The sequence below is a fragment of the Seriola dumerili genome, unplaced genomic scaffold, assembly GCF_002260705.1.
Source record: "Seriola dumerili isolate Sdu_G_001 unplaced genomic scaffold, Sdu_1.0 BDQW01000017.1, whole genome shotgun sequence".
Taxonomy (NCBI): domain Eukaryota; kingdom Metazoa; phylum Chordata; class Actinopteri; order Carangiformes; family Carangidae; genus Seriola; species Seriola dumerili.
In genome coordinates, this window is record NW_019174272.1 from 4,316,698 (window position 1) to 4,331,114 (window position 14,417).

The 14,417-nt window shown below is 39.9% G+C and overlaps 2 protein-coding genes across 4 annotated transcripts in view; both read left to right on the forward strand.

Moving 5' to 3' along the window:
- The first annotated feature begins 295 nt into the window (after nt 1-295).
- rhobtb2 (Rho related BTB domain containing 2) lies at nt 296-10,244 on the forward strand. Of its 3 annotated transcripts, XM_022757634.1 has the most exons (11): nt 1,921-2,151; nt 4,111-4,312; nt 4,521-4,624; nt 4,719-4,904; nt 5,013-5,953; nt 6,058-6,176; nt 6,871-7,021; nt 7,136-7,224; nt 8,063-8,168; nt 8,552-8,575; nt 8,734-8,791. In XM_022757634.1, exons 1-10 carry the CDS (start codon nt 2,090-2,092, stop codon nt 8,572-8,574), a joined length of 1,983 nt encoding a protein of 660 aa, XP_022613355.1. In that variant the 5' UTR covers nt 1,921-2,089; the 3' UTR covers nt 8,575; nt 8,734-8,791. The 3 variants fall into 3 exon arrangements, with proteins under 3 accessions (XP_022613348.1, XP_022613355.1, XP_022613339.1); XM_022757627.1 differs by lacking the exons at nt 1,921-2,151; nt 8,552-8,575 and adding an exon at nt 296-358 and having other exon boundaries at nt 8,734-10,244; XM_022757618.1 differs by lacking the exon at nt 8,552-8,575 and having other exon boundaries at nt 8,734-10,244.
- Nucleotides 10,245-12,809: 2,565 nt separating this feature from the next.
- pebp4 (phosphatidylethanolamine binding protein 4) overlaps nt 12,810-14,417 on the forward strand; it is a 49,463-nt gene continuing 47,855 nt past the window's right edge. Inside the window, exons 1-2 of the mRNA XM_022758003.1 lie at nt 12,810-12,891; nt 14,186-14,289. Coding sequence (XP_022613724.1) covers nt 12,889-12,891; nt 14,186-14,289 — 107 coding nt within the window. The 5' untranslated portion in view covers nt 12,810-12,888. The remainder of the gene's footprint in view (nt 12,892-14,185; nt 14,290-14,417) is intronic.

The window sequence follows — 14,417 nt, forward strand, 5'->3', positions numbered from 1 at the left end:
TCCTTGTTGCAATCAGCTTACCAATTTGAAGCCTTTCTTTTACAACAACTGCAGTGCAGGTTTGGACTTAATGCACTCTAAAAGTTGTGAGTATAAAGGTCAACTGTAATTTGATCCTCTTGGTCCTGGAACAAAGTTAAGATGTACAAACACTGGATTGCATTGTTCGACTGTGTAACTTGAATGATGTGGTTGACGGCAGCAGAGAATGAGGGAGGAAAAACATAAAATAACTCTTCCCTAAACTGCATCATCTGACGCTGCAGGGATGGAGTTACTGCATTGAACTGGAGTGGAAACAGCCACTATCTCACTGACAGTGAAAACTCAGTGAAAACATGGCTGTCACCTGTGAATGGTAAGTAGCTTTTTGTTTATCCAGGAGCAATCGTGGTCAGTGATTTCTTTGCTCTGCATTGTTTGAGGTTATCTAGTAACTACATTGCCCCAAACTACAATAACTGAAGTGACTGCGTGTGTCATCGCTGTTAATGAGCCATTCTCCTAGTCATTAACACTGTACCAATAATTGTCTTGGATAAATATCATGATATATGTGAATGTAATGCACAGCAAGAAGATTCAACTCAGTAACCTGATCCTCATACACTTTTTAGTATAGAGAGCAGGTTTATTGACGAGATTCATAGAGACTTAATCATTCTGAATGACCTTGTTTGTCTTAAATATGGAGTAAAAAAAAAACTGCTAACACAGTAGCATTATTGGCCAAAACAATGATATGAGATTTTGGTAGAATACAAGAAATAACATTAAGGGGGAAAAAATTCAAACTGCCTGGTGATACTTCAATTTGGTGAGGACAGAAATCCAGTTATGGTTGTTGATTGCAGTCAGTCAGGTTTATGCAATATATTTGAATCTATAATAAAAGAAGATCTACTGCAGTAGAGACAGCATTACAACAGCAAACTGGAGACTATACTTGACCTACTTCCCGTAGACGTCAAGATACCTCAGCTGCTACTTCAATAGGTCTCTAATATTTGTCTCTGTCCCCCAGCTGTATGAAAGTGCAGCACTATATCACTGGTGTAACAGCAACAAAGCTCAAAAAGGGACATCAATTTTGATCTCCTTTATGTATACTCATTATATTTTAATATACGAGAATTTATACATGCAAATTCACAATTATAAACAAACACTTTTAGTCCATATAATTTAACATCAATTTATTGAATACTTTTCTCCATAATGTACAGTGTAAAAGAGCCACAGAGCTCAACAGCTACTACAACTCATGCATTTTTCTTTTGAAACAGATTTGTTATTTGTATCCTTGGCATCTGATTTCTTGGCATTCTTTTTTCTTAAACTGGTGTCATGTAGGCTAACTGCCATGCATGTGACCACTGTGTGTAAATATAGACTATTTACTCTATGCAACACACACACACACACACACACACACACACACACACACACAGGTGCACATGTTAATAACTACTTTCTTTCAGCTGGATGAGTTCCACCTGTCCTAACTGGAAACATAGTGCAACCTCTCCTGGATACAACACTATCAATTATCGCTTAAGGGAAGTGATTTTTCATTCTGAGGTCTGTACTGCAATACTGTGCAAACTTTATGTAAGCCGGCCTGAGTGCATGGAGGGTGTATGATGTATTTTATCAAACCCACAACATAAACAAGTGTGCAAAGTACGATCCAGATTCTTTTAAGGGAGAGATTTAGACAAGTGCTGGACTGCAGGTCAGTCTATCTAGGCTGCTTAGGAGACGTGGAATGGGATTTGTGCGACTTTAAAGTGGATCAGTGTTTTGTAATGAATGGGTTTTTTTTCGTCGGTGCGCCTGCCTATTATTAGCTACGGAGGCCTTACAGTAAGTGGAGGTGGTTCCATGACGGTCAGAGCTGCAGCTCTGCAACGCACCGACAGGCTCCAGATCAGCCTTCGTATTTTTGGCAACGCGATCGGACTTATCGCGCTGATCCAGAGGACTTCTCCTGAAACATCTGCGGTCGGCCGCCTATTTTCAAGCCTCGTTCACCCTGCCTTGAAGATGAAGTTAAATACGAGCTGCCGTCAGGTGCAAGCCGCATCCGATGGAGCCCTGCTTTTTATCTCGTTCATCGACCAACCCGATGCAGCACTTCCTTATGTTGCGGTAAGGGGGGGGAGGGGGAAATGACACATATCCTGCAGGGGAATCAAACTGGTTTTTTATCACCCATTAGCTGGTTTTGCGATGAACACTGAGCCAGATAAACAGGCTCAAGAGTCAGCGACGGGGTGTTACATAACGTGTAATGCAGCAGAGCCTCATGACTAGTGTCTCGGTGGTGGAGGGACTGTTCGGTCCTTCTGGTAGGATATGCACAATTTTATCATCTTTGTTATGGATGATAACTGAAGCTGCAAGCTTATTTAATGGCGATGTATGTAAGAGGATAGACCGAAGGCGCTGTAGGGTTTATATAGAATATCTGACCATATCAAAAATGATTAATTAATTCGGGAGTTGCGCAGTGTAGACTGTAACGGGAATGAGCAATAGGCTATTAGAGGCGGTGTATCTCTATTGTGTCATACAGGCCCAGCCTAAGGTCAGGCTGTCAGATGTTTATATATACATATATAAATACATATAGCCTACTTATGTATATATATATATATATATATATATATATACCTAGCCTACAGGGATGCAGATAGGGCAGTCAATGAAAGATTGATTTCATGAATGGCTGCGAACTGCAAGTGACCGTTAGGGGAAAAAAATCATAGTAGCCCGTGGTAGTAATCTTTAGATCACTGTATAAATCAGAATATAAAATTCTTGCTATAAGAGATAGATACTGTTTTCTCGTTGTATCGCGTCATCACAGAGTCAGACCTTTGGTTGTAGAGTAGGTGACCAATAGTGATGCTTTAGGAATCATAGTGAAAACAGGGGCAGTTGTGTCTTTCTAGTGGGGTCCTTGGGGTCCAGGCAGGCTCAGGGACACCAGGTCTAGCTGATCTCATTCATAAGAAGATTGCAGTGTCTGAGTTTATAAATATGAATGACTATTCTGATCAAAGGTTCCCAGTGCAGTAACTGTTTCAAGGGGAGGGGTGGAGATGCTGACGCAAAACTCAAATGGTGGTGTGGTATTTAAACACATAGGCTCTGGATCTGGGAGTCAAACAAGACGTGACTAAGTTTGGGACCCATGGATATTCAGTACACAGAGTTTGATGTCCTGTGTGCAGTGGTGGCACAAATTAGTAAAAGTGAAATAAGACAACTACACTAGTATGACATTTGATGATCACAGTATCTACTGTCATGTTTAAATGTTGCTGCTTTTTGTAGAATAAAATGAAAAATTGTTGTCAGTATAGTACATGAAAGATTGTCTGATATAGGCTGTGACACACAGAGACACAGACTACAGTTCCCAAGGAAACCAGCCCGGGTACCTAAATCATCAGCCACCATTTTCAAGAGACAGAAATAGTCTGTTTACCTATTCCCTCCATTTCATTTAATGAAGTCGTATTTGTGCGTGTCAGTTTTCTAATATTCATTGCTATGAATAAGGGCTGTGTTGATTGAAGCTAAGCTTTAAGTCAAGGTTGTTAGGATTGTAATATAGGAACCGCAAACAGGGAAAAGTATTTTAGGTTTGCAGAGGGTGATGGGATTACAGAAATATGTGGATAGGATTGTATCAGCCTTGATTAACCCATAGAGGACAAACAGTTTATTTTGAAATAATTGTTTTGAAACCGGATGTGCTTTTCCCTTTTAAATTTAACTAAAGTGATGAAAATAGTTGTGTCATTTTGCAGTACAGGGCTGTTGTAAACTCCTTTTATTTTAAAGTGCCCCCTCTTTGTTTGCTTGTCTCTTTAAATTTTTTGCTATATCAGGAACAAGGACAGGGAACTTGTGAATGGGCACAGGGAAGTCACGAGACCATCCATTGATAGCTCTGCAGGCAGAAAAAGCAGTGCAGATGATAAGGAGTAGTCACAGTGTCTAATATCCGTATCGATCCATGTTCCTGTACTGTTCAGGACAATAGTTTAGGATTTCTGGTGCTGATGAAGCTCTCCGTGCTCCTTTTTATTTGGACAGGTCCCAGTTGACAGATTCTGATATGGACTATGAGAGGCCAAACGTTGAAACTATCAAGTGTGTGGTGGTAGGAGACAATGCAGTTGGAAAGACCCGCCTTATCTGCGCCCGGGCCTGCAATGCCACACTGACTCAATACCAGTTACTCGCTACTCATGTGCCCACGGTTTGGGCAATTGATCAGTACAGAGTATGCCAGGAGGTGAGTATGCAAGCTCATAGCTTTACTAAGATTACCTGCATGTTTTTAAAAAATATGAAAACATGTTTTTAAGGATTTAAATCGCTGGTAGCTGGACTAGATTTAATTTATGAGTAAATCATATGTACCTTTTTAGCTTTGCAATCAATCACTAGCAATTTACAGAAACTGGTGGTTAAATATGCATGAATGTGTTATCTCTTCTTAGGTATTAGAGCGCTCCAGAGATGTAGTGGATGATGTCAGCGTGTCCCTTCGGCTCTGGGATACTTTTGGTGACCATCATAAGGATCGGCGTTTTGCATATGGCAGGTGAGATACTGTAAAATTCTGTGTTAGTCTACCAGCACATGCTCTGGTGTTGTCAGAGTTCAGAGAATTTATTTGTCCTGCGTCGTCCCTTTAGGTCTGATGTGGTGGTACTGTGCTTCTCAATCGCCAATCCCAACTCTCTGTACCATGTGAAGACCATGTGGTACCCTGAGATTAAGCACTTCTGCCCCCGTGCTCCTGTCATCTTGGTGGGCTGTCAGCTGGACCTGCGCTATGCTGACCTGGAGGCAGTGAACAGGGCACGGAGGCCTTTAGCTAGGTAGTGGGACTTAAGTTTGAATGCAAGAATTTGAAGTTTTCAAGAGATTGTTTGAGATTTGTTTTGATTCACGCTGAATTGCTTTTGATGTCTTTTCTTCTTTTTCAGACCCATTAAATCGAATGAGATTCTTCCTCCAGAGAGAGGCCGGGAGGTGGCCAAAGAGTTGGGAGTGCCGTATTATGAAACCAGTGTTGTTGCTCAATTCGGAGTCAAGGACGTCTTTGATAATGCTATCCGAGCTGCGCTCATCTCTCGCCGCCACCTGCAGTTTTGGAAATCTCACCTCAGAAATGTGCAGCGGCCTCTCCTTCAGGCGCCCTTCCTGCCACCAAAACCTCCCCCACCTATAATCACTGTGCCTCCTCCCCCAACCACCACAGAGGAGCATCCAGTCGGCCTCCTGGAGGACCCACACTGTGCTGACGTCATTCTGGTTTTGCAGGAGCGACAGAAAATCTTTGCACACAAGATATACTTGGCGACATCCTCTTCAAAGTTCTACGACCTCTTTATTATGGACACGCAAACGGAGGAGACTGAAAGGCCCCCTCGTGGTCCTCTCTCTGGCCGAGAGCTGCTGATGCGTGCTGCTAGCTTTGATGTTTGCGAGAGTAGCGATGATGGAGACAGGGCCAACCTGAGGGCCTGCACTAGCGATGGGACCTTGAAAGACTCTGAGGGGGGCCGAAGGGGCAGGCTGCTCTCCTCGTGGAGCCGAGCCTTCGTCAGCATCCAGGAAGAGCTGGTAGATGACCCTCTAACATACAGCCCTAGGCCCATGACTGTAGTGCACATGGACCAGTCCATGCAGCTCGGTCCTTTCCGAGCAGTACTTCGCTACCTGTACACAGGTCAGCTAGACGAGAATGAGAAAGAGCTAATGCACATTGCACACATTGCTGAGCTGCTGGAGGTCTTTGACCTGCGGATGATGGTGGCAAACATACTTAACAATGAAGCCTTCATGAACCAAGAAATCACCAAAGCCTTCCATGTACGGCGCACAAACAGAGTCAAAGAGTGCTTGGCTAAAGGCACCTTTTCTGGTGAGTGGAAATCATTAAACCATGTTTGTTCACGTGTTCTGCTTGAAATACACTGGATGCAGGTGTGAGTAAGGTGCTACCAGTGTCTCACCTCTGTATTGCAGATGTAATATTCAAGCTAGACGATGGGACGATCATGGCTCACAAGCCTCTACTCATCTCTAGTTGTGACTGGATGGCAGCTATGTTTGGCGGGCCTTTTGTGGAGAGCTGCACCAAAGAGGTAAGTCTCCTTACATCAGTGATTTATTGGGGTGTGAAATAAAACCAACAGGGCTCAAGTACAGCCTAAAGTCAGTGCTGGGTAAAACATTTATTCCACGTTGTTAATAATTTCCACTGGTGTTCTTATTGCCAGTCGATTTATAAAGCAGTAGCGTTTAAAATGTAATTATTTTATAATTACACAAAGCACACTATTGCAGCAGAGATCAATACATCTACTGCCCCAAGTCGTGCACCAATGAACTACGTGGTCTGTGTACAGAATATAATTTAATTAGAGGATTGCAGGTCTGTTGTAATACAATTACAGTGGCTTATGTGATCCAAACATACTGTGGTTCTGTTAGCTCAGCTCCTTTTGCTTTTCTACCTTAATACTACTGAAAGATAATAAAATACTAATGCAGTTTGAGATTTAGATACTGTCATTTCAAATAATCGAAATCAGTCATATGGTTCTTCAAAGATAGATTTGAACTCATCAATTATCAGGCGCATGATGATTTTTCTGTTGTTGCTGTAGATTAAGTCGAAATTTTAAAAAATAACCAAATTTTCTTTCATTTTATTTTCATTACATCATATAAACACAAAAGTGAAAAGTAGATTTCTTCTCACTTTTCTGTTAAATGCAAAACACAACAAACGCCTTGGGTCCAAAGACGTGACTGCCACATGTTCCTGTTTCTAAGGTGTTGTTTCCCAATACAACTCGCAGCTGTATGAGGGCTGTGCTAGAATATCTCTACACGGGGCGGTTTTGTTCTCGGCCTGACTTGGATGCAATGGAGCTTATTGTTCTTGCCAATCGTCTTTGCCTCCCCCACCTGGTTGCACTTACAGGTATTACATTTGATATAGTTATTACCCTGCAAACCACAGGATTGTATTACACAAAGCCATTGTGTGTGTTTCTAAGTCAATGCCTATAATGACCCCTTTTTATGTCTCTTTCAGAACTCTACACAGTAACAGTATTGACAGAGGCAGCGATGATGGGGGCCGACATTGATGGAGATGTGCTGGTGTACTTGGATATGGCCCAGGTAGCGTGACCGGTCAATCATCTCAAAACAAGGACAGCAAGTAAAGCGCTCACATAATGTGTTGGTCAATTGTATTTTTATAATGAGGGCATTTCTCAGGGAGAACTGCTCTGGAGGCACTGAAGTGGAGAAGAGTCAGAAGTGCAGTCTCTCAGAGTGCAAGTCAGCTATTTGGCAAAATGAATGGCAAAGGATCTTTGAGGCATTGGACTTTTAGGACATAGGAGTCAGGCTCAGGACTATAGTTTATCTCATCATTCAGGCGCAGATGTGTTTCTGGTTCAGTAGTTTCACTTCAGCTCCAGCTCATCAGTGTCAAATGCAAGACTGGATTACCAACCAAGCAAATATCCTCCAGGGGCTACATGCTCCTTTTGTAGCAGTTTGATTAATTACTAATTACTTTGATTATATGCACAACTAAAGCACAAAAATCTAAATTGAAATGGAAAGGGCCTTTAGTTGTTTCCTTCATTTTTTTTTACTTAATCCTATAGAGGAGCCCAGTGTCTGGGGGACACCAGAGGCTTAGTACTGTGTCACCTTCAGCTGTACTTTCTCAGTTGCTATATTAATGCCAAGTTTCTAAAATTAGCTATCTAAAATGTCAACTGTACTCTTATCAAATATAAATAAAAGAATAAAATTTAAATAAAAATAATTTATTTTTCATTCATGCATTAATGACCGTGGCTTTTTAGTGCTGCCCATTTCAGTTTATCTCAAATAAAGAGACATCTGCCTCCAAACCAACAGTAAAACCCCACAACAACGCTGGTCATGCACAAAAATGGTTCACAAACCAAAAATGACAAATAATGATTTTGTATGTTGACAGTTCCATGGTGCCCAGCAGCTCACTGGCTGGTGTCTTCACCACATCTGCACCAACTACAACAGTGTCTGCCGCAAGTTTCCCCGAGACATGAAGTCCAAGTCTACAGGTAAAACACATGTGATACACTTGTTCATACTCCATTTTTTTTTTATTTTTTGTTCATACTAAACACCAACCTGACATACAGTTTGGCAACAAAGTCCCTCAGGTGTTGTGTTACATGAAGACTTGTTTGTCTTGGAACACGGCAGCATGAAATAAAAACCCAGTTTAATGGGCTTTAAAGACAGATGGTCAGTGGACCCATTCCACTGGAATATGACTTATATTTAGTTTGTAGTGCTTCAGAAATAGTCAAGGATTCCCAAACACCATGGTTACTGCCTACACTGGACTGGTTTGATCAATGATCAAAAAGAAGTAATTGTACTATAATGTTGCAGAATCAATAATAACCCACCTTTATCATTATGAATGCTGCTATTTTAGCTGTCGCACATGATGGGAATTAAGGTTGGGTTTCTATATTAAAGTATAATTTGAACAATCTATACAATATGTAAAATAAAATACTGTGGAAAATAAGCAAATATAACTTAAATCTTTTTGTTCCAACTGACATGTGCTGCCTTCTACATAGCATTTTCCTAAAACAGATTATTCTGATGCAGAAAACCAAGAATACTTTGAGAAACATCGCTGGCCACCTGTGTGGTATCTTAAAGAGGATGACCACTACCAAAGAGCACGCAAAGAGCGCGACAAGGAGGACTACCTGTACCAGAGACGGCAATGTAAACGCAAGTGGCTCTTCTGGAACCTCCCTTCCTCCCCTAACTCGAACTCTCCTTCTTCTGGCTCATCCGCTGTCATCTGACCAAGTGGTAAGGCCAGGTCCACTCTGGAGTACATCAATGTGGATGCGAGTTGTAAAAGATACAAAAGAAGATAAGCACTGCTGACTAGGTACGCCCCAATTATTCAGGCACACAGTTTCTCCTCCTGTTTGTTTGCCTCTGCAGTCAAACGGCACTCCTCCAGGTTCGCGAGGTCAGCTCAATCTGGCAGTTACAGTCGAGTTTTGTTCCTTATATTTTTAGCTCGGTGTACATGAGACTCAAACCTCAGTGATATGAACCTCACTGACAAATGGCACAGTGTAACTGGCGCAAATAACAACTCACACTGATTGTTATATGTTTCAACATCTGAGTTTTAAGTTTTAAAAGTAGGACTCTGCTGGCACAGAACTTTCCACCTATGATCATAATTATCATCAATAAACCTGAACTGATAACCAAGTGCTGCTTATCAGCTGCAACAACCAGCAATTCAACACAGAACTTAAGTCTCAGAGATATAACACTTTGCCCTTAAGTGTTTGTACAATCTACCAAACTATGTGTACAGTATGATCTCATCAACAGGATGTAACGATAGTATAGCCAGGAATCAATTACTGAAGTCATTCACTCTAACCATGCTGACTACGATCGTGTATGCATAAATGAAAATACTGGCAAGTTTATTTTTGTACAGTCATTCTGTTTTTGAATGTTTGTGTACGGCTTGCACAGCTAAAAGTGACGTGAGTCTGAACACACTCCGCATTTAAGTATTGTGATCTTGTGATTTGTGGCCTCTTGTCACAAAAGGGCTTTAGTTTACATGAATGCATTCAGTGTCCTGAGACACAAGAGATCCCAAATCAAGGAAAATATCTATATTTTCTGTAAAATGCCAGCAAAAACAAACCAGACCATATTATTCCCGATGTGTTGCTTGATGAGGCTTGTTGGCACACATGTTTCCTGAGTCCTTCAGATTTACATTGAATGGTCCCATTAGCATGTTCACTGTCATCCTGGAAAACTACACATAATGCATCTCAGAACCAATAGCAGCATTTCCAGAGCTGAAGCGACGACATATACATTACCATTCCTCTGTGATGGTGGCGTTTGACGCATCTGTCACTGGTGATGATTTGGCCTTTAGAGATTTATCTTAGTTGATCAGAGGATGCCCCTTGACTGTCTGCAGTTGGCTGTGTGAGACTTGTACATGCAAGAGGCTTCCTCATGCCTGGGTGAAGTCATCCATATTCTCTTACACACCTCGAGCACTTTCTGGACTCTTCTCCACAGAGACACACACAAAAACCTCCAGTAGCAGGATCCTGGTGAACAGCACTAAAGACAGTATGGTGTCATGACAAGCTGCCGCAAATTTTAAAAAAGGAACTGGGGAGGATACGAGACCATGATATTTAAAATGTTAAAAAAAAAAAAAAAAAAAAAAAGTTGTGAGGAGGTTTAGATCAAATCATTTTCTTGATTTGTTTTGCACACCTCACAGTATATGTTCAAGATTGTCATCTACCTGATTGTAGGATGGACTGCAGCATTATTTGGATTTGTAAGCATGGTGCTCAGTGAAGATGGGTAGTATTGTAAATTGTACAAAATATCAGATGAACTGCAAGTAACTTGCATCACACTAATGTGCAGTTTCCTAATATTGTGCACTGCAGGCAGTGAGAAGACTCATACCGTATTACTGAGTAATACATATACTGAATATAGACTTGACTTATCCGACTTGCATTTAGTTACTGTGCAGCTACAAACTGTTGTTGAAAATAACTGAATACTCATCGTGCTGACCTCGAGTTACTTCTATTATATACTGTAGTATACATGCAAATTACAGGCAGTTCAAATGAATAGTTGACTAATAGTAAAATAGGATTACAGTGCAAAGTAGACACATGTTTATATAACTTACATTATAAAGACTTATGGTACATTCATAAACTCACCATTGTTATCAAAAGAGTAAATTCTGATTGCAGCATTTGCTTTGCAGCACATGTTAAAGAAAGGCTTGCTTTAATTCTGCATATGATTGGTTATACTTTTCCATACAGTTGTTGACTAGACAGATATTAGATAGAGCCCAACAAAGCTTCAAATGATTAAGTGGTATAAAACAATTCAGTGACAAAACCAATTTCTTGCTTGTAATAACTCCTGACCTAACTACACTGCATGAACAGGGCTCACGGCAAAATAGATGAAGTTGATTCATTGTCATTTAAAGTGTAAGCTATAGATAAGTGATGGTGCTGGTGCTCTAAGCAGTAGCTTTAAATTGTTTTCAATTACATTAATTTTGTCTATTGCTAATGAAACATAGGAACTGTCATTCTGATTATCATAATAGTTCAAATCTTTTGGCATACATGGTCAGACATTAGGCAGAAGGATGAGCCACCAGGAGCATGGCACTCTTTTAGAGTCAGCTTTATTCTAATTCTGAATGTTTTCATTTATTCATAAATTAATTAATTTATTTGATTAATAAACAATAATGTCCAGTTTTCTCACCAAATATATGTTTATTATAATAGTTTAACACCAGGTCTATATTGTTATAATTGTTATCATTTGCCTTGGTGGTGTGATTGACAAAGTTCATAGACATGCATTTCATTCCTCAGTGCATTGCATTTCTCACTGAATCTACTGCTGTTTTGCATCAACAACACCTCATGCCTTAATGTACAGTGTAGTGTATGGTATCGAATGTAAAGTAGTGTTACTATGGTTACTAGTTTGTTTGCTATATGTTAAGTTACCATGGTGCTCTCTAGGCTGTGTGTGTATTTGTAAATGTACATAATTCATAATTTGGATGTAAAGCAATCAGTCAGTGTGTGATTTGAGGAGTCCGATGAGTGTGCTTCAGTTTGAACACTGCGTAGGGTTTATGTCCTTTTAAAGCCGAAACACAAAACTAATTAAAGACTCTGATCATCAAGGCCACATTAGACTAACACAATGACAAACCATCAATTTATGACATTAACTATGAAATGAATGCAGGGATTTCAATTTTGTTTTATTATTTTAAAGCTGCTTTATGCTAATGAGCTCCATTTTTGGAGTCTGCATAGTTACAAAATGCTGAGACAGTGTGGCCATTGGAAGTTAGAGTCTAACTCAAACCTGTAAATATAAACTGTGGGATGACTTGCAAATCAAACTTGGCATAGCAATTGATACAAGCTATTGCATAGTTTAAGTAGGTACTGTTTTTGTACTATGCACACTGAAATGTCTGACTTTGAAACTACAAACTTGCACTGCTTTGTAGCACCAGGTTCTATTCAAATTACATTAGATGGTATTGCAACATCATTAGTTAGGTAGACAACATCAGGTAAAAAAAAAAGAAAAAAAAAGATTAGATCATAAATTACAAAGTCACTGGGGCCCTTTTCCATACGTTTGGGTGCTAATATCACCGCTGCAGAGAAGCACAAACCAAAGGGAGCTTTAGCAGCACCAGGAATATATTATATATGCTGCACAATCACTACTGCATAGTTTAAGAGGCCTTGTTCAGAAATGGTTGAAAATTAAATAAAAAAACAATAAATGAAAAGAAAAAAAAACTTGAATGTTTTCTCAGTGTTCAAAGCCTAGATGACATTTTCCTTAGTCATCAGGTATTTTTGTTCTCAAGAGCTGTTTTTATTGTTTAGGAGCTGTAAATCTGAAATTCTGTAGCATGTGTTCTTGAAAATGTGTAAGTAATATTTACTAAATAAAAAAAAAAAAGGAGCAACGTGTGCAGTTTGGGTATGGCGCCAGTCTTTTTTTTTTTTTTTTTTTAAACCTTTTATAGTTGTGTCATATGAAACTTTTGCAGCCTCATCTCATACGTCAGTAGGATCCTCCACTGCGCAGAGGCGGCAGCAACGACAGCGTCTGAACCAGCTGAAGAAACCAGCTGAAAAACACAGGTGGACGACTTCTGAGATGGTAATATTAATGCGGTCTTCTACTACTGTGCTGCAGTCTTCTACAGTTTTATTTAATGTTTGTTCACTTGACAAATTGTAGGCCACCATGTCGTCATGTAACCTAATACACTGCATAAATATAAACAAGCTAAAACAAGTGAAGGCTAAACCTATGCTTGTTACAAAAAATGGGTGTGAAATGGGTCACGTGTCATTTGTCATATATCCTGAAGTTTGAAAATAGTGACATGGCATGAAAGGTCTCTGCAACTTAGCCAAGTTACGTTTAAATATAGTACGTATGTAGCACGTACCACTTTTTTTTTTGCAGTGTAGCGCGTGTCCTCCTATTTGTGTCACGCGCGACAAAGATTTATATAGTGATACAAATCAAGACCAGTGTTTTTTATCTTTTGAATGTAAATTAGGATTCTTCTCGTCGTAAGCAGTGTCGTGTGTAGTGCTGCTGATGTGTCATCTGGTGCAACAGGTGTAGGCGGGGTCAGGTGTATACATAAGCCCTGATTGGCCCACACTGTACAACAGGTGAAAAGACTTCATAGACTCATAAGCAGGTCAAGTATTGAAATGTAACCAAACCTAAAGTAGCATAACATTTTCAGCCTAATGAAGTAAATACATCAAAGTACAGCTGAAATATTGGGGCACTCAACAGAAAATTGATCACTAATTATCCTGATAATTGCTTCATCATTTGTGTAATTTTTCAAGGAAAACTGTCGACAATATTCTGATTCCAGCCTCTCAAATGTTAAGGTTACATCTTTTCTTTGTCTTACATTGTATTATTTTCAAAAACATTTGGCTTGGAGTTCAGACAAGCTCAGTGAAGGAGTCATCTTTTGCTCTAGGATCTTGTATCTAGTATTTTAAAGTATTTTCTGACATTTTATAGTCCAACAATTAGTCAAGTTATCGACAAGATATTTGACACATTGTTAATCATGAAACTGATTAATAGTTGCATGCCTACACTAAAGCTATAACTCATCACTTCAATAACAGATACTTTACACCTCTGGCAAACACAATTTTGATTTACTGCTTGACAGATAAATGACATGTATGTTGCACGGTCATTCATTAGAAATGAAATAGTGTGACACTCTTCTACCGGCCTGTCAGTATAGACAGGTCTGCTTTGACTTTGACAGTTAGACTACAGTATACTGCTTGGCAAAATAACAATACTATTTGAATGTAACAGAGTCCAAAACTAAAACATTTCCTCAGCATAACTTATTTGTTGAAAATAATTTCTTCATGCCTGACTAAGTGCTGTTGTCCTGCAGGCTGCACCAGTGTCATTTTTGGTGTTACGTGCCTGCATTTTGGGGCTTTTCCATGTGGAAGCAACACCGGACACCCTGAGCTCCCTGGATTCTTCTTTCTGTCAGTAAGTAGATCATAACGCTTCAGAGAGCTGTAATCATAGTCTAATGGCAATGGCAGGTAAACCACACCACACAAAATCAACATGGCAGAGACAGAAGAACCTGATCTGACGCTTCTTTTTCTCACTAA